The sequence below is a fragment of the Homarus americanus genome, unplaced genomic scaffold (assembly GCF_018991925.1).
Source record: "Homarus americanus isolate GMGI-L3 unplaced genomic scaffold, GMGI_Hamer_2.0 scaffold21914, whole genome shotgun sequence".
NCBI classification, from domain to species: Eukaryota; Metazoa; Arthropoda; class Malacostraca; order Decapoda; family Nephropidae; genus Homarus; species Homarus americanus.
Genome location: NW_024719665.1, coordinates 245,020 through 264,764, shown reverse-complemented (window position 1 = coordinate 264,764; position 19,745 = coordinate 245,020). Strand labels below are relative to the sequence as shown.

General features: G+C 44.6%; 2 protein-coding genes across 2 annotated transcripts in view; both read left to right on the top strand.

The window, feature by feature from the left end:
- Window positions 1-751: 751 nt before the first annotated feature.
- Window positions 752-1,612, top strand: LOC121860228 (CENPB DNA-binding domain-containing protein 1-like). The gene is made up of 2 exons (XM_042357316.1): window positions 752-830; window positions 1,260-1,612. The coding sequence occupies exons 1-2, from the start codon at window positions 752-754 to the stop codon at window positions 1,610-1,612; spliced, it is 432 nt and encodes a 143-aa protein (XP_042213250.1).
- A 935-nt stretch (window positions 1,613-2,547) lies between these two features.
- Window positions 2,548-19,745, top strand: part of LOC121860227 — a 39,746-nt gene continuing 22,548 nt past the window's right edge. The window contains exons 1-2 of the mRNA XM_042357315.1: window positions 2,548-2,604; window positions 6,327-6,639. Coding sequence (XP_042213249.1) covers window positions 2,548-2,604; window positions 6,327-6,639 — 370 coding nt within the window. The remainder of the gene's footprint in view (window positions 2,605-6,326; window positions 6,640-19,745) is intronic.

Genomic DNA, 19,745 nt, shown 5'->3' with positions numbered 1-19,745 from the left:
CACAGAGGATATCCAAGCTGAACTCCCTCAGGAACTCATTAATGTGACAAATTCTATTTTGGATCACATGGGTATTAAGCAGACCTATTTTTAATAAGTTCAAGGGGAGCACTATGCTTTTTTGAAGAAGTCAGTGTTTTCATTTTATTTTATTTTTTATTGAGAAGTCTATATAGGGCAATCTTTACTTTATGGAAAATGACTGACTGACTCTGGTGGTACTACAGGAGTGGAACAATTTCCACAGCAGGGTGAGGTCTTATTTGAGCATGTCCTAGACTCATGAATGTCTGCACAGAAGGCACAAACTGAAGCACCAGGCTTCCTGGAACAACCTGAAGTGGGGTATCCAAATTTTTGGCAGTGGTAGCATTAATTGACCTAAAACCTGTCAAAAGTTTTGCATCTGTTCAGTCCAACATAAACGTATCCTTGAAATTTCTCTATGGAATTTCGTACTTCAGGTGACTTCTTCAAGATTGAGAGTTTACTTTCTCCTTTTATCTTTGTGAAGATAAGGGATAACTTGGAGCCTTTTTTTATCAGTTTTTTAACTTCATTATTCTCCTCAGCAATGCCCGAGACAATTAGTCATCAGGAAATACAGTAGGAATACCTGCAATTGTCATCTTTGGCATGATCTTTCTAGGTTTGGACACCATGAAGTCTGAGTGTGTACCAAAGCAGGAACTCATTGCACCACTAGCCTCCTTCTTTGCCAGTTCTTGTCTCCCTGCAACTATCAATAGGAATGGACTACAATGCTCTCTCAACACTTCCAGCAGCAGAAACTTTAGCCTTATCAGCCACAATTACTTTTAACTTTTACAGTAAGTCCTCATTTAACGTTGTCCCAGACAATGTTGTTTCGTCATAATGTCGCTACTCTTTAGATACCCATGATTGCGACAACGTCCCGATCGATTCGTTATAACGTTGTCACCCAACACAAGACTACTTTGTATGGCACATCACCCTCTCTCTCTTGGCGCGCTACACTCTCTTGCGGAGCGTCACAGTGTCCCCAGTCTTTGTTAGGCTTCCACAGCGTACGTGCTTACTTCAGCGTTTTTGCTGTAAATACTGTACTATAACCATTCGAAATGGCTTCCAAGCGCCCATCAAGTGTTAGTGATGCTAGTATTGTGAAGATGGCAAGACCATTAGCCTTGCTACGAAAATGAAGGTTTTAAACTGTTTTGAGAAAGGTGAACGTGCTGTGGACATTGGTGTAGCACAAGGTCTAACCCCCACAACAGTGTGTACTATCCGGACCAGCATAGACAAGATTAAGGCTAGTGCTGGAAGTGATACTTCTATGAGTGCAACAAAGACAAATCTTGCTCGAAGTTCTGTGATTGAGAGGATGGAGAAGATGGTGGCTATGTGGACAGAGGACCAGAATCAATGCAATGCCCCTGTGAGCCTTATGGTTACCCAGCATAAAGCAAAATCCTTGTTTGATGACTTAAATGCCATAGAGGGTGAAGGATCAAAGGATGAGAACTTTACGGCCAGCCGAGGATGGTTTCAATGTTTTAAGCATTGTTATAACTTCCACAATATTAAGATGATTGGTGAAGCCACTTGTTCAGATATGGTTTCTGCCTAGATATTCCCGCATGAGTTCAAGAACATTATTGAGGAAGGAGGCTACTCAGCGAAGCAAGTCTTCAATGTGGATGAGACCGGTCTCTTTTGGAAGAGGATGCCCGAAAGAACCTATATCTCAAAGGAAGAAAAATGAGCACCAGGATTTAAAGCGGCAAAAGACCGCTTGACGCTGTTGCTTGGCACAAACACTGCTGGCGACTTCAAGCATAGGCCCGTGTTAATTGCTCGCGCTGCCAACCGACGTGCCCTGAAAGGTTACCCTAAAGATCACCTTTCTGTCATTTACAAGGCAAATAAGAAGGCATGAATAACCAGCGCCAAATTTAGCCAGTGGTTAAATTTGTACGCCGTCCATGCAATGAAGGATTATTGTGCCAAGGAGAACCTAGACTTTAAAATTCTTCTTGTCATTGACAAGGCTCCAGCTCATCCTCCCAGTCTCGACAATTTACGTGACAGTGTCTGAGTTGTATTCCTGCCTCCCAACACGACAGCACTGGTGCAACCTATGGACCAAGGCGCTATCGCCACATTCGAGGCGTATTATTTACGGCGTATCATGGGCCAGCTTCTCAAGGCTACTGATGGAGAAAATAAGCCTACGATCCAAGGATATTGGCTTGGCTTCAACATTCTTCATGCAATCGACAACTTTGGCAAGGCATGGGAAGAAGTTTCAAAAAGTTGCCCGAATGGTATGTGGTGTAAATTATGGCCCGAGTGCGTGAACAGCTTTATGGGATTCACAGGCTTAGTCCCAACTTTGAATAGGGATATCCTCAGCTTGGCCAGACAGGTAGGCTTTCATGAGTTGGAATCTGAGGATATTGAGCAAGTCCTGGCATCCCATACAGAAGAGCTAACAAATGAAGATCTGCAACTGCTAACAGAACAAAGTGCCTTTGAAGACTCTGACGACAAAGAAGAACCACAATGAATGCTGACTACCAAGAGGATGGCAGAAGCATTCGACATGATCCAGCAAGCAATGTAAATCTTCACTGAGAACAGAGAACGTAGCTCAAAGATTCTCCGCAACATGGAGGAAACTCTTCGGTGTTATACTGAGATATACAAGGAAAAAAGAAGAGGAGAACTAAGCAGTCAACGCTGGATTCTTTTTTTTTCGTCGTCAGGAGGCAGAAGTAACATCTTTACAACAGCCTGCAAGGGAGGAGGAGCGAACAGCAGCTGCGGGGGAACCCCAGTCAGAGCGGGAAGGGGAGCCCCCCTCCGGGTCTCAATGGCTTGCCACCCTCCTCCTCTCCACTACCCACCACACACTTGCTTCACCTCTGCCCATCAGTGAGTACAATACAAAATGATTTAGTTTAGTTATCTTTTTTGGTTGTATAATATATATTTTTTACAAAAATTCCATTGAATTTATGTATATGTAATGTATTTTATGGGGCAAAGAGAGGCTGGGGAACATAACTAGCGTATTTATCTATTTCTTATGGGGAAAATTGGTTCCGTTAACATTGTTTTTGTCAACGTTGTGCTTTTCAAGAACGTAACCATGACGTTAAGCGAGGACTTGCTGTAACCTCTTCGCCACTGGTCAGCTCATTAGCTGCTGGGCGGTCGGTCACGTCTCTATTACACACTGTTGGCATGTACTGGGCATGCACTGGCTCCTGAGTGTACATTGCAACTCTTACTTTACTTTTATCCTCTTCACCACTGGACGGCTCATTAGCCGCCTAGACGATCGGTCATGTCTCTGTTACATACTGTTGGCAAGTACTGTATCTGAACCTGCTCCAGTGCTTGTCAAGTCTGGTCTTGAAAGAGCTCACACTCGGTGCCATCACTACACTCTCTGGCAGATTGTTCCAAGAGTTCACAACTCTCACCCCGAAAAAGTTGGCCCTTACAGTTTTCTGGACTTGTGGCTTCTTCAACCTTAAGCTGTGACCCCTTGTGGGGCAAGCGTCCGCTTTGGTTTCAGGTATGGGTGCAGGTAGGAAACGTCGCAGGAAAAAAAATAATTATATATACCTTGCTCCCTTCAATGTATGTACATTTACTGTGTCTTTGAGCATTACAGTCTTTTGTTCAATTTGAACTCTGAAGATTGAAGATTTGATCTCCTCAGCACTGTCTGGAAGACAAGAAGCTACTAGCATCAATTGCCTTTTCTCCAAAATGTGGGTCGTGCGGGTCGGGTCGTGTTGCGTCTTTGTAACAAAGCGTGTTGGCACTTTTTATTAGGGCCTTCGTTGTTGAGTGGCAGGAAGTGGACAGTATAAGACACCTAGATCGGCTTGGTGATGTGAATGTGTAAATCAATTTACGATTTTTTAATGTCATTCGCAATCGCATATTGAAATATTAAACCTACACAACTGGAGCTATAGGCTGTTGGGACACAACCATAAAACCACTGCCATATGCCAAGATTTACTTCTGAAAATTTTAATGAGGCGTGTCCGTCCATGGCTGTGACTGACCGTCCAAAGGATGATCTGAGTGTAGTACTGTGCCCTTAGCTGGGACAGTCCATAGTGATGACAGAAACCGAGGTTGAAATTGAAAATAAATTGAAGTGAAAAAAAAATTTAGGCAAACAACAGGCACGAGTAATTTGTAATTTGCCCCACGAGGGGGCTAGTTTATTGGGCATCCACTTGCATCCTGTGCAAGGTGAAGCGCAAAAACGTTGTTACGAACCCCTCCACCAATTGTCCTGATCTACCTACCCAGCACCACGAGCAACGCCATCTAGGGACGAGACACGAGTATGACTCGTCTTAGTTACCACTCCGGGGTTTCCCTTCTCCATATCCTGGTTGTTGCGTCACTTCCTCCAAGTCTTCTTTGTCAGCTCGAGTTCGAGGAGAGTTCAGTTCAAGTGACCACAGGATCACCTATCCTGGAAACCTACGACACAGTGACTACCTACCGTCTTCTACAATACTCAGCCTTACTCGTCAGCCATCTCAGCTCCGCACTTAAGTATTTGTATCCTTATATTGCCTCCCCCACGTCCACTTGCTTCAAAATGGTTTATGTTGTATAAATATGTATATACTGTTAATGTTTAGGTTAAGTATGGTTAAGGGTAAATTATAGAACGCTGAATATTTTGTTAAGGAATTTATGGTACTTTATTATACACAACAAAAACTCGCATCCTTTGTCTACCCTTTTATAGTCCGATTGTCTTTGTTTTTTTGTTGTTGTTGCCTGTTGGGATCTGGGTAGACTTTTAACTATATTCTAAATCCCCAACTCGTAACAACGTTTACAGCACCCAACAGGGAAGCATGTTGAGTTTATGTTTGCCTCCTTGACTCATGCATTAGGGCCGTAAAGCCTGAAGAGTCATGGGTTTTGTCAGCAAGTTACATAAAGTGACAGAATAATGAGTGTGTGGGGGAAAAATTCCCTGTACAATTTATTTATCTTATGGCAAAAAGTGGCAGGACCCCAATGCCAGGCCTGTCTCTAGGAGGAGGGATATTGGTAACGGCTGGGTACCTGTAGGAGGAGGTCATAGGACAAGTGAGGGTGTAGTGAGAGAGGGTGTGAGAGTCGGGTTGACCAGTGCGGCCAGGCTTAGGGTTGCCAATGTACTCCCATAGGTATCTGTACCCTAGACGCAGTTTCGTGTACATAATCTGTTGGGATCGAGTCACAGATTGATACTCATTTGTAGTGGCGGTTGTCGGCAGTGAGGAAACCCTGCTCTCCGGGAAGGCGAAATTCTCCGTTTTGTAGTTTTAGACTAAGATCAGACCAGTTTGGAATATACTGTAGGTACTGTAGCTGGCATGTATCCCAATGAAACGATTTGAGTATAATTTTGGTTTTGTATAAATCTTGTTGCAACCCTAACTACAGTATAATGGTTGGTATTGTCACCTGCTTCCCGCCTCCGTCCCTACACCTAATGGATTATAAGATTTTGTATTTCAGTATCCTACCTTTATTAAATGTTAAAATGTCTTCAAAATATCTAAAACTTTTCTTACGCGTGATGATTGTCTTTTAAAGGTTTCGTTGATCTATATTGTTTTAGATTTCTTTGGTAATGACTTTAGAAATGTTACACGCGGGTGGCCGGTACAACAAGTGGGTGGTCGTATTCGTGACACGTTTGACATAAACCAAAGGGCTTCAAGTGCCAGAATCCTTGCATTAACTCGGCAAACTGCATTGAGTGATACAGCGTACACAGAACTGTGCTTATAGTTTTCCGAATATTTCTGAACAAGGCCATGCACGTCATTCTATGATAAGGGTCGCCCAGATTATATTTATCATTGACACATCAGAGAATGGTACAGTATTCTTAACTCTCTTATCTATTCAACATTAATTCTTATGTCCAACAAAATTAACACTGGCACCACAACATTATAAATGCTCGTAGTGTTTACAGCGATTATAAACGTATAGAAAAGATAACAGATGGAGTTCTGAAGTAATTACACTGACGTCAATTAATGTTAATGACAACTGTAGCAGATTTGTATAATATCCAAAGGTGGCTGACGGACCCTGAAGAGTGTTTTATCTTCAATATTTTTTATACTGTTAGAAGTGTAGTTGCTAACCTTGTCGCGCGCTTAAAGACCTTTGGTGTTGAATCTCGGTAATAACTGACGCTGTACTCTTATATTTCACGCGAGTGATGCGAGTAAAAAATAACAGCTGCACACGTCAAGCTTTACTCTAAACACTTCACTGAAAACTTACTACAGGACGACAGGTTTTTATCTCTTATTTATATACTGTATTTTGTTATCAAAATCGCTGACGTTACCGTTCACAAGATAAAACTGAGTTACACAATATTTCCCGATATCTTGCCTACGAGCAAACTTCAACAGCCCAGACTTTTTCTAGTGCGTCTTGAACAGCGACGGGAGATTTTGTTAATCCTGTGCTGTGTTTGTGTGTTGCTGGTGTTGCTTGCTGTCACTTGTCACGAACAAATCAACAGGTTCTGGTCGACACTGTTAATCAACTGTGAATTAGTCGACAGGAAGATTTGCGGGTCGATACTTAAACAAGGTAAGTTGCTGGCGAGCTCCACCCAGGCGCACATTTCGTTCCCGTTTTACATAAGGACATAAGAAAATAAGGAGTCTGCAATAGGCCGGTTGGCCTGTGCATGGCAGCTCCTGTTTCAAAAGGAGGCTAGATAGATTCATGGATGATAGAGAGTGGTAGTAACTCTCGAAAGGAGCTGCCATGCACAGGCCAACCGGCCTATTGCAGACTTCTTATGTTCTTACTACCACTCTCTATCATCCATGAATCTATCTAGCCTCCTTTTGAAACTTTCCAGAGTTCCCGCACTTACTACAAAGTTGCTAAGCTTGTTCCACTCATCCACCACCCTATTTGTGAACCAGTTTCTTCCTATCGCCCTCCTTAACCTAAACTTATCCAACTTAAATCCGTTGCTCCGAGTCCTATCCTGCTCGGATATTATAAGAACTTTATCTATATCCCCTTTATTGATTCCTTTCACCCACTTAAATACTTCTATCATATCTCCCCGCACTCTTCGTCTTTCTAGGGAATGCAAGTTAAGTTTCTTTAACCTATCCTGATATGGAAGGTTTCTAAGTCCCGGAATCATTTTCGTCATTCTTCGCTGCACCGACTCTAGTGAATTTATATCCATTCTATAATAAGGGCACCAGAACTGAACCGCATAATCGAGGTGCGGCCTGACTAGCGCAAGATATAGTTGCAATAAGACCTCTGCACTCTTATTACTTACACTTCTAGATATAAAACCCAATACTCTGTTTGCCTTATTTCGAACATTAACGCACTGTTTTCTAGGACGTAGGTCAAGGCTTACAAGTACCCCAAGGTCTCTTTCACAAGTCGACTTCTCTAGGTTGATGTTAAGGCTGTATACATTTACACGGCCCCACTCAGATTTAACACCATCTACGCTGACCCTCTGCGTTCTATCGGTGAGCCATGATTTTATCCAATTTAAAACTTTTCCCTCGATATCATGAGCCTTAATTTTTCTCAGAAGTCTCTGATGCGGTACTCTGTCAAATGCTTTGCTAAAGTCTAAGTAAATAACATCATAATTTTCGTCATTATCTACTACCTCGAAGACTTTCCTAAAAAACGTCAACAGATTTGTTAGACAAGATTTTCCCTTTGTAAACCCATGTTGCGAGTCGTAGATTAATTTACTTTTCTCTAAATGCGATCGAATGCTATTTGCTATAATTGATTCAAGAAATTTCCCCACTGCTGACGTCACACTGATCGGCCGGTAATTTGACGCTGATGCTCTGTCTCCCTTTTTGAATATGGGTACTACATTTGCCTGTTTCCACAAGTCTGGCACAACTCCGGTGTCTAATGATTTTGTAAATATATTTACAAGGGGTCCGCTAATCTGTTCCCTACACTCTTTCAAGACTCGAGGGAAAATTTCATCCGGCCCTGGGGATTTTGTCTTCTTTAGTTTATTTATCCTCTTAAGAACATCCTCTTTTCTGATAGTTTTGTTTTGTTATTTAATTTTTGAATGGGGCTTGAGCTACTGAGGCTATTATCGTCCTCCTGTTAGATTATGTTCGGTTAGCGTTATATTACATTTGCGAGAGGTTAGTTTGGCGTTAGGTTAGGTTAGGTTAGGTTTACAATATGGTAGATTAGCTTTAGGTTAGCAATAGGATGGTAAATCTTAAAGTGAAAATTATAAGCTGGAGGGCTATTCTTCGTGTGATCTATTGTGTTAATCAGGTCATCTAGCACCAACGTAACTCATTTTTTCATTCCTCAACTTATTTACTCACTGCTTGACCTTGACCAGTAAGCTCATACTAACAGGGAACCAACCAACTCCTTGCCAGCCAAATTGTCTCCCTCCTCACCGAGACGCAGACACACACTAACCAGGGTTGCCAGATGTACGACAAGCTTCACGGTCAACTTCACGCCACCTCACGGCCAAATCGCCCAAAATTCGGCCAAAACTTTTTGGACGGGAAGCACAAGGCTATTTTTGCAATCCACACAAAATAAAAGTATCCCCTACAATATCCACTTAAAATGTCGCAATAAAACCAAAATTTCACTTAGAATTGAGAGCCCAATAATTACATAAACATAATATCTATAATCTACAGTGAAGATTTACCTTAATCTGAAATGGTGGTGGAGCATGATAATGGTGGAGAACTTGATAACACTAGTTGGCGTCAGCAAAAACGTCTAGTTCGTCATCGTCCCCTGGTTTGCTATATTTTCTACCACTGTCCTAGGACCCTTTCCATTTACTAGTGGACATTTTGAAAACTAGCACTCGGAATTTCAGAAAGTAACTCAGATGGCTTTGTAAGCTCTGAAGCTTAACCCATATGCTGGACACGTTCAGCCTGAACAACTCAAATATGAGAACTAACAACTAAGGTAGTAACTAGAACGATCAGTCAGCTCAGTAGGTCACGTAAACATGTGAAGAGGTGACGTCACTGATTAGGCGAGGTTGTAGGGTGTCGTGATATTATGTTGTCTAGCACTCAGGATGGATGGATGGAAACTCTAAGGTGGTGGTTTTCTTATATAATATAAGTTGTATGAAAGACAGTCTGGTGCTGGAGATGCCGTGTGGTGAGGAGCTGCTCAGTAGACATGTTCGGTGAGTAGCGTGTTGAAGGAGGTAGATGTGCAGGAGCTTCGTTAGAGGAGATGTTGCCTGTTGCTGGCCTCCAGGTTGAATGAGAGCTGGACAGCGAGGAGCTTGCTGGAGGAGGTGTTGCGTGTTCAGGAACCGAGGCCAGACTGAATCTCAATGGAGAGACAGAGCTTATATCCACAGCAGCCGGAAGTAAATCCGTGGGAACTCGCCGGTTTCTTGACTCCGTTGCTAGGGAAGACGTAGCAGGTGGCTGGTTGCTAGGATACTGTGGCATTGGAATGCGGATACGCAGTTGTAGGGGAGACGTCCACTACAAGGTGAGGTCACCGAGCCAGCATTTTCATTGTGAAATTTGAAAATCTGCTAGACTTCTCTTCAAAATCCACTAGATGAGGAATTAATACGTGTTTTACAAAATTCGGCCAAAATACGGCCAAATGCTTTGGCCGTGACCATCCAACTTTTTTCACGGCCAGGCGAAGTTTTTTACGGCCTAATTAGAGAAGTTTGGCCGTGGAAACGGCCATCTGGCAACCCTGACACTAACCCCTGGCTCTCCCTACCGAAGTTAACAAAAGATTGCCGATATATTTAAATCAACCTAGGTATGTGGAAATTTCGCAATAGATTCTCATAAGAGTCCAATAATCAGTGTAATTGTGATGACACTGTGTAAAGTTATGTCTCCTTGGATTTATCAAGGTGGGGTGGGAAGTTTGTCTATTTTGGTGAGTTACGGTAGTGATTTATAGTTGGCAACTGGAAGGTTTTTTTCTCGCTCAGTCAATGTCAGTATTGTTGTTATTGTTCACTTTGTGTTTTTCTGACTACACAAACTGTCAATAGGAAATTAGTGTATGCGCTTTAAGATCTTAGCTGTTTGAAACGCATTAGTAACATTGTAATATTAACGTCCCCAGTGCCGGATTTAGACCTGTGGAGGCCCATGGGCAGCTTCTTTGTGGAGGCCCCCCTCATTATAACTACCCAAGAGGGTGGGGTGGCGAGTGAAGCGAGCCTAAACATCTGGGAGTTCCGGGGGGCGCTGTAAGCCCCCCGGGAAAATTTTGAAATTTGAACACTTCTTTGGAGAATTTTGAAGCCATATGCAGTTATATTGAGTAAATTAGAACATTGAGAAATTTTTAATTAACTGTATATTTATTGATAGTGAACAAATTCCCAACACACACACAAAAGTGAGACTTGACTGGAGTCATTCAAGTCGACCAGCCCTGATATAGCTACTACCGCACATGTGGAGGCCCCTGGACAGCTGCCCACTTTGCCCACTCTTGAATCCGGCCCTGAACGTCCCTCAGTTTCTACACCCAACACCTCAACTGACTTTTCCGTCCGCAAAGTTGCATTTTGACTTACTGGCTTGGAAAACCTTCCATTAAGCCCACTTTACGTAACTTCCTAGTGTAGTGGTTTCTAAGATAACTTCCTAGAGTAATGGTTAATTCCTCAGGACACATGAACTTGTAACATTATAACGTATTTACAATAACGTCAAGTAATACACGTATCTGCAGGAAAAAAGTAACTTTGTTTGTGATAAATCCAAATGCACACACAGGTGTGTGCTGGACACGCACACCTCACGAGGCTGACTGATGGTTGCCAGACAGTCAGACACTATTGCGTGGTCAAATTCACAGAGTTTCTAACAATCAATAATCCTAGTAACAGAATATGCCAAATGCACCCCCTTTGACTTCAGCTAAAACATAAAAAACGCCCAAATGTGACATAAGAAACACATAGTTTCTAACTGAAAGAGATACGCTTGATTAATATACTGTAGTTTTTTACGGGAGATCAGCCCACCTGGGCACAGGTCACGGACCCACATCGGGCCTGGGGGGCGAAAATGTAATAATAATAATAATAATAATAATAATAATAATAATTAACGGTTTATTGAAAAAGTTCTGCAGCCCGAAGGCTGAAAATATACATTGGACATAAATGACTTATTACATACATTGGTGGTTTAACAAAAGCCTTCATTAGAGAAAGGTGAAGGAACATACAGTGAACATACAGATTAATGTAGGTGTTGAACAGCAAACTCGTAGTGTAGTAACTCCCTCCTAGATGGTGTTAGGAGGAACTCACGTGGTGTAGTAGTTCCCTCAGATGGTGTGTGTGTGTAATAATAATAATAATAATAATAATAATTAACGGTTTATTGAAAGAGCTTGGCAGCCAGAAGGCTGAAAATATACAGTTACATATTTGGGGAATGGGTTACGAATTACAAATAATATACAAGTAACATAAGTGACACAAATAAGACATATAATAACTAGATGGGGAAAAGCTCAAACTACAGTTCATTTCAACATAGTGACAGTGTAAGGAGCAGTGTTTACTGGGAGTGAATACACTGATTTATTACAAGTTATTGATAATTTTTACAATGGTTGGGACTGGGCTGTTCTTATAGCGATCAGTTCGTGCACGTATGGGCTGGATGCGGTTGTGGTGTCGAACAGCAATTCTCGGACAAGGGATCTCAGGTGGTAGTAGGAGCCGGTGTCGGGGATGGTGTAGAAGCTTCTTACCAAATTTGCAGATGAGGCCGTGGTGATGGTCAGTGAGAGTCGAAAGGGTCAGTGTGTTGAGCGCTTCTTGATATGTGGAGTAGGAAGGGGAGAGAATAATCTTGCATGCCCTCTTTTGCACTTTTTCTAGGTGTTTACGTTGTGTGGCATTTAGGGAGGAAGACCAGGTGGGGGAGGCATAGGTGAGCTTGGGAAGTATGAATGTTGTGTAACACTGAGGAGCTCGTGTGCAGGAACTCCGAGGGACTGAGTCGGCGGAGGAGGTGGAGACGGAAACTGGAGGATTTGACAACCTTCACTGACGTGTGGTTTCCAATTTAGTTTGTTGTCTATGGTGACGCCGAGATTGTGGAATCTACAACCTGAGTGTGTTCGACCTAGAGTAATGGAAGGAGGTGGGACAATGTCGGAGGAGAGGTTGATGTGCATAACCATGGTCTTGGTATGGTTGATGGTGACATGGTTGTTGGTGGCCCAGTTTTGGAGGCTGTTCAATAAATCCTGAAGGGCGGTATAGTTGGGAGCAGAATTGTTGACGCTGATCCCAGTGTGTGTGTGTGTGTGTGTGTGTTTAAATTAACTTTTAAGATAAATTTTAACCTCTGAATCCATAGGAAATTAGTTTTATGCCGTAGCTTATGTTAGTGAACCAGTTAGATGCGTTCTTGTTTTATCCAGTAAGGTTCAATGAGGAGCAAAGATGTACATTATAATCCTCGCGAGGAAAGACCACAGCAGCTGAGTCATGGTGTCTGGTGTGTTTACCACGCCAAATAAACACTCAAGGCCACATCACCTCCCTCTTTGTCTCTTCATCACTCCTAGCCGCTCGGGTTACGCACTATTGGCAAATACTAGGAAATGTAGGCAAGCACTGAGTGCAGAGTGTATCTGTACCTGCGTCGGTGTTGGTCAAGTCTGGTTTTGAATGAGCTCACACTCGGTGCCGTCACAACACGCTATGGTAGATTATTTTCAACAGTTCGCAACCCTCACTCCAAAAAAGTTTGCCTAGACAATTTTCTGAACTTGTGGCTTCTACAACCTCAAGCTGTGAGCTCTAGCAGGGCAGGAATCCGCTAGTTCCAAATATGATCACTCGACTGAGTTGTGTCCTCTGAGGTGTTTATGAACTTCTATTAAGTCACCCCTTGCCCGTTTATAGCATAAGCTAGGCAACTGGGCACAGTACAGTACCTGAGGCGCCGGAGTGCTGCCACCAGTCTGGTAGCCCTCCTACGGACTTCCTCCAGGTTGAGTAATGTGATGTGATGGTCGTCTTGATCGTTTTGGTGACTATTGTAACACTTGGTGTGTGTCGCCCTACTTGGAATTTGTAATATTTTTTAGTTTTTGCAGTAAAGTACTTTAAAATTTGTTGATTATGCTGTATATTAAGCTTTAAAAGGCAGCAGATGCTCTTGTGCTATGTTATAACTTAATGGAAATTGGTGTATAAATGGTAATACGGACATCTTTTCTTGTCTTAATATGACCATACTCTGCTTAAATTAGGTTAGGTTAGTTAGCTCAGTGATGAAGATATTTAATTTGATTTGCCTTACGTTTTATCTACAATTCTGCATGATTGTTATGTTCACATATATTCGAGAAAAAAAATGTATATTGAAGTGATGGCTATGACGTAAATATCCCTAAAACGAAGCACACACACACACACGTGCCAGGAAATATGTAAACACTCGTGCATAATTATATACTATAAATGTCAGTGAGGAGAGCCCGGACCCAGGATGCACTAAATTAATAATACCAGACCAACAAGGAAGCGTGCAGAGGTCATGCTTGCCTTCTGTGACTCAGGCGACTTAAGAACGTACGCGCCTTAAGGGCCACGGGCTGTGTTGGTAGGTTACATTTAGTTACAGAAGGGTAAGTGTACTTAGGGAGGATTCATTCTACAGGTTCATCTGTTTATGGTAATATGGAGGGTCTCTGATAAGGTTTGTCTCTGGGAGGCATGTAGACCTTGACAATATTGAGGGACATTTTAATGGCGTGACGTCGACGCTGAGCGCCTTGAGTGAGGTCAAGTAGTTGGAAGGGGATATCTTTCTTATCTTTCTTGATATAGCTCCAGTAGGTCCGTAGTAATGTCCGTGTCCTCGCTGTTGGCCACCAGTGTGGGGAAAAGGAGTAGGAGGGAGGGGGAGCTGTGGTCCTAAAGTCCAGAAGGGGAACTGTCCACGGTGGTGTGTTTAACTGGTGTACTGTACAGTGTGGCCGGGAGGTGACGCATTAGAGGTGGACATGGCCGGGCGCCGTTCCCAGACCCAGTAGGAGGCCCTTAGACGGGGCCAGGTTTGAGACAGGAGCTGTTGTTGGGTAGACAGAAGAGTTAAGAGCTGGGGGATTGTCGTGGAGGATGGTTATCTGTCGCTGTAAGTCGTCGATGGAGGAGCGCCTGTCTGCGATGACGTGGACAAACCAGTGTTGCCGTTCCTCGAATTTGCGATCGAGACTTTGGAAGAGGAACAGTCTACTTGTCTCGCTGGAGGGTAACTGAGGACCACGTTGGGCAGTGTTGAAGTATCTAATAGGGTCGGGTGGTAAACATTAAGGCATGAAAGGTGGTCTCATGCTGTGTCAGATTTCTGATTTGCCCCGCGAGGGGGCTAGTTTATTGGGCACCCCCTTATATCCTGTGTAATCAATAAATCAATCAGATTACCGTCCTCATATGTGAGGGTTGGCGACCACAGTCCTCCACACTTTCTTTAATATTTCTGTAATCATCCCCTCACCCCTAATTATATGTGCAAGGCGAAGCGCGAAAGCGTTTACAGAACCCAACAGGAAAGCATGCGGAGTTCATGATTTACCTTCTTGACTCGTGCATTTAAGGGCGTAAATGCCTGAAGGGCCATGGATTGTGTTGGCAAGTTAAATATAGTGACAGGCTGAGGAGTGTGTGTGGTAGTGACAGGAACAGGAGGGAAAGACCTACTACTAACTAAAAAGCAAGTGACAGGTGAAGAAGGTTCTGTGGAAGGAGTAGAAAAGGTGCCATTGCTTAACACAGCTTGCCTGATGGCGATAAGATTGTTCTGTGGTTGTCACCAGCACTATGTGCAGTGTTGGGGAGAGGACTGATCCTTGTGGGACTCCTGCGTGCAATGGGAAGTAGTCCGAGTGTGCGTGTTTGATTTTAATCCTATTTTCCTGTATGTTAGGAAGTTGCACCGGAGCTTCTGTGACTTTTGGGGAGGTTAAAATTAGTGTGTATTTAGTATTGTAGTCCTTCGTGCCACACTGTGTCAAACGCTTTCTGTACGTCTTTGGTGATGGGTGCTGTCTTGTATGCTCCTTTGTTCATGCAAAGGAGTTTGTCACTAGGTTAGGTGCGTCCTGGGTTGAGTGGTCTGCCCTGAATCCGTACTGCTTGTAGGACAGTAGTTCTTCGTCTTCAAGGTGGTACCTGAGGCGTCTGTTGTATGGTCCTTCAAATGTTATACCTAAGACATCTAGGAGGCTGATCGGGCTGTAGTTTTGTGTGTGTGTCGGGTTTTTGTCTGGTTTCGGGTTCATGATGGCTGTAACCAGTTGCAAGTTGTGTGTTGTAGAGGTAGGTTATAGCTGTAACTGCTTCTGGGAATAAGTGTTTTAGGATTTGGTGTCCTGTGTTGCTGTCGCCTGGTGTTTTCTTCTGAGCTGTGTCGAGTGCTTGTTTGACTTTTGTCGGGGGTGAATGGTACAGTGAGGCTGTGTTCTTGTGTGGTGGTGTCTACTGTATATTGTTCTCTGGTGTGGTTCTGTCGTGTATTCTTTGTGTTTGTGTAGTGATGCTATTTATGTGGTTTAAGATGGGTCTATGTTGGGTTGTGGGGTGTGGGTGGGAGATATGTTCCAAGTGTTGTTTTAATGTTTTTGCTACTTCAGCTGGTCCTCTGATTCGTCTGCCGGAACACTCGGGGGTTGTGTGTCCTGTGCTTCTGGGCGGCTTCTACGAGACTTACCCAGTGCACTTGGTGGTCTTGGCGGAGGCGGTGGATGGTATGTGTTCCTAGTGTGGTGATGTGAGGTTATGTTTACTCTGTTCAAATCAACGTCTGTAGCAGTGCAGCAGACGTTATATTCTTGTAGAGTGTGTGTGTGTGTGTGTGTGTGTGTGTGTGTGCTGCGGTGGTGATTGTGGTAAAAGTTGTGAACATGTTTTCTCTATTTTTCCTGTGGGTTGGTGTTCGAGGTTGAGTGGGTAATGTTGTTCAGAAAGAGTGGATTGAAAAGCGTCCCAGTCTGCGTGTTGGTATTGTAATATGGAGGAGGATGTGGTTGATGGAGAGGTGTAGTGTGATGGATATGTGGACAGGGGGCCATGTGAGATGTGGTGTTGAACTAGAATGGCTAGGAGTGTGTTTGTGATGATGTCCCGATGCGTCTTACAGAAGTAATTTTGTTGTGGTTGTTGCCGCCCATTGAGCGACTGTGGGTTAATGAGACTCTTACACGTAGGACTCGATTGTTCTTTATTCGGTCAAAACCTGCAGAGTACAAATTACATATGTTACATATGAGATGATTAATTCAATCGTATGTTTCATCACTATTAGCGACTACATATAGTATATTTGAGTAGAGTAGGGCGTTAAACCATATAAAACTTACGTGTTTCGGGTCTACTGTAGGACTTATTTAATTCCCTGACTTGATTGGTCACTGGACGGATAGAGACTGTCTTCTGAACCCCCACAGGGAGTGAGTCAGCCCGAGAGGAGGGAGGGCCATCTGTTTCACATTTAACACCCCAGCAGAGTTTGTCAACACTCTTTCTCTCTCTCTTCTAGTTTATCCTATTATGGCGGTAACATATCCTACTGTGGCGGTAACACTCCCCCTGTTGAGCTTGCTCGAAACCCATTGTCGGCCGGGAGTCTCACTCTCCAACTCCCTCCAATAGGCAGAGCTTTGTCACTAGACGTATTAACACTGAGTCCTTCGTCTTCACTTTGGCACGCCGCACCAGGTCGTCATCACCTGGACCTGCCTCCACTACCCTTCCCAGCATCCATCGGCTCCTTGGGAGAGGATGTCCAGATATGATGACGATGACCCCAGTGCGGAAGTTGCTGTGCGCCCTGAAGTGTTGTTGTCACGGCCGGATTGTCGGGAGATATTACTTAACCCACCTCTTCCCGAATTGGTCTGCAATGAATTGGGCATGCTTCCATTTTTGTCTGTACGCTTCTGCTATGAACTGATCGCCTCCAATGGGCAGGATTTCCTCGTGCATTCGCAGTAGGTGAAGCGGAGTGAGTGCTTCTAGGTCTTTCGGGTCGTCGGATACTGGGGTGATGGGCCTCCCGTTGACTATCTCTTCCATGGCACAGAACAGGGTGTTGAGTCGCTCGTTATTAAGTACCTGTGTGCCCATCACCCCCTGGAGAACCTTCTTCAACGTGCGGATCTGACGCTTGGGAGATCCTCCGCGGGATGTAAACCATGTCATGGCATTGATGAATGAGTCTGTGTTCAGTGAGGTGAGGACTTCCAGGAGTATAGCTCGGGTGGCCAGACATGTATGCAAGCATCCCCATCCTTTCGCCCGGGCCCGGCCTTGTTTAACCATAAAAGGACCAAACACAGTCGACTCCAGTGCAGGTAAATGGCCGATCTTCTGGATGACCCGGTCCTCTGGCAGGTCTGCTTGGCGTTCATGGGTAGGCTTTTAACTGCTTCTTCGACAAATTACACACGCACATAGTACTCGGTCGATCATCTTATGGCACTTGGGTATTCAATACGTCTCGTCTCGCGTAGCGCAGCTAGAGTGTACTCGCGTCCTGAGTGGCCAGCCCTGGTCGAATGTACCTCCTGTACGATAAGTTCTGTGGGTTTTGTCCCTGGGTAACAGTATGGGGGTTCTTTGCTCTGGATGGAGAGCAGCACGCTTCAGTCGGCCGGTTACTCTGATCAGACTGTCTGCACCCAAGTAAGGTTCCAGTCTGCTTACGTCACCAGTCCTGATGGAGTGTCTTCGTTCATCTCGTGGGGAAATCCCTTCCTTTGTATCAATCTTGAGACGACTAACCTCGCATCTTCTAATTCGCTGACCTTGAGTCGACGTTTTCGGTGATGTCTGTTCTTTCACTTCCCCAGCTGACATTCTATAGACCTTCTAATCTACACTACGCTATTCAGAAGTCGATGCCACGATGAGTACCTGGGCCATAGCTTATCGAGGATACCCTCCCCCTGGTCAGCGTTCGTCATCAATACCGTGGTTTCCTTCTTCACCTCTGGGTCTCCGTCTGTGAGGTCTGGAATCCTCAATAGACTCTTTGGCCAACTGTCTTCTTCCAACAAGAGGAAAGCAGGTCCCCGAATCCACCCGCCCTCCTCGTTGAGCTCTGCTCTATGTAATCCACGACTAGCGTCGTCGGCCGGGTTCAGTGCCGACGTCACGTGGCGCCATTGTTCTACCTTGGAGTCCTCGTGTATTGTTGCCACTCGATTGGCCACGAAGGACTGGAAGCGTCTCTCGGTGTTTCGTATGTACTGAAGGACTGCCGTACTGTCTGTCCGGAACACTGTTCTGTCTATTTGTAATTCAAGTTCTCGTCGTAGTTGTTTGTCTGCCTTGGCAGCCAGTACTGTCGAGCAGAGCTCGAATCGAGGTATGGTCTGCTGTTTCAGAGGGGCTAGCTTGGCTTTGCCACACACGAAGGAGATTCGTTCATCCCACCCAATACCTCGTCTACACTCATCTTGGAATATATAATTTTGGCTCTTGTGACGCTCAGAGCGATGAGTCCCAGTGGGTCATATATGGGGCTGACCATACTCAGAAGGTTTCGTTTCGTCTCTGGTTTCTTAGGGATCTGGACCCGGACCTCTAGTTCGTCCTTTTCCAGGTCCCACAAGATTCCCAGCCCTCGTTCAGTGGGGAGCCTGTCGTCTTTCAAATGACTTCCTTTATTCCCACGGCTTTCTCTGTCTGTGGAATTGCTTTGAGGACTTCCCTGTGATTACAGACCTCCTTCGTAAGTCTGAATCCGCCCTTCTTCCTCAGTTGTCTCAGTCAATGGGTAATTATCGTTGCCTTCCCCGGCGAATCTACTGAGAGAAGCAGATCGTCAATGTAGAAGTTACATTCGCATTCTTGATGTCGCCATGGAGACTTTCCCTGCAATCTTGGAATGTTCGTTGTAGCGCATACCCGGCACCTGAAGGGCTACACATACCTCCAAAGAGGTGTACTGTCATTTGGTAAGTGGCGGGGCCCCTGGCAGCTGGTCGTCCGTCCACCATAAGACTCGTAAGGCGTCTCGATATTCGGTACTACTCGCACTTATTGGAGCATTGCCTCGATATCAGCCATGAGCCATCAAATTTGCTGTTAAGGTCTGGCCCTTGCATCACCTGGCTGTTCAATGACATCAACTCACAATTGGCTGCACAATCAAAACTATTTTCACCTTTTCTGGCTTGTTGGGATTCAACACGGGGTGGTGTGAGAGATACCAGGTCTTCCCGGATGTAACACTGAGATCTTGATGTGGGACTCGCTCAGCATGTCCCTCGTCGACTAGACGTCTCATCTCTTCTTTATACCTCCAAGAGAGCCCTGGGTTCTTTAGGAGGCATTTTTCAGTCCCACCAATCGCTGTTCGGCAAGCTTCTTGTTGTCTAGGAGTTCCGGTTCTTCCTTCCCTCTGCTTGCGGCTCGTCAGAACTCCCGTGAAGTGTAAAAGCCCCGAGTGTACTCCAGAGCAGCCATTTATACCACACACCATCTTCTGGCTGCACTCCGTTATCCGGTGATTACGACCCAGGCTGGCGAAGTAGCGACATTCTTCCCTTACGAGAGAAGTTCGCTTCCCTGTGGACATGCTGAGGAATGTCCGACACATCTGGAGGTGATCTCCGCGGCATAACGAGCAGCGTTCATCGTCCGTTTCTCT

What these genes read in the sequence shown, in the direction of transcription:
- LOC121860228 (XM_042357316.1), top strand. Translation starts at nt 752, where the DNA reads ATGGACTACAATGCTCTCTCAACACTTCCAGCAGCAGAAACTTTAGCC. An exon ending in AATTACTTTTAACTTTTACA is followed by an intron (nt 831 to 1,259) that starts GTAAGTCCTCAT and finishes CCCCCACAACAG; the next exon opens with TGTGTACTATCCGGACCAGC.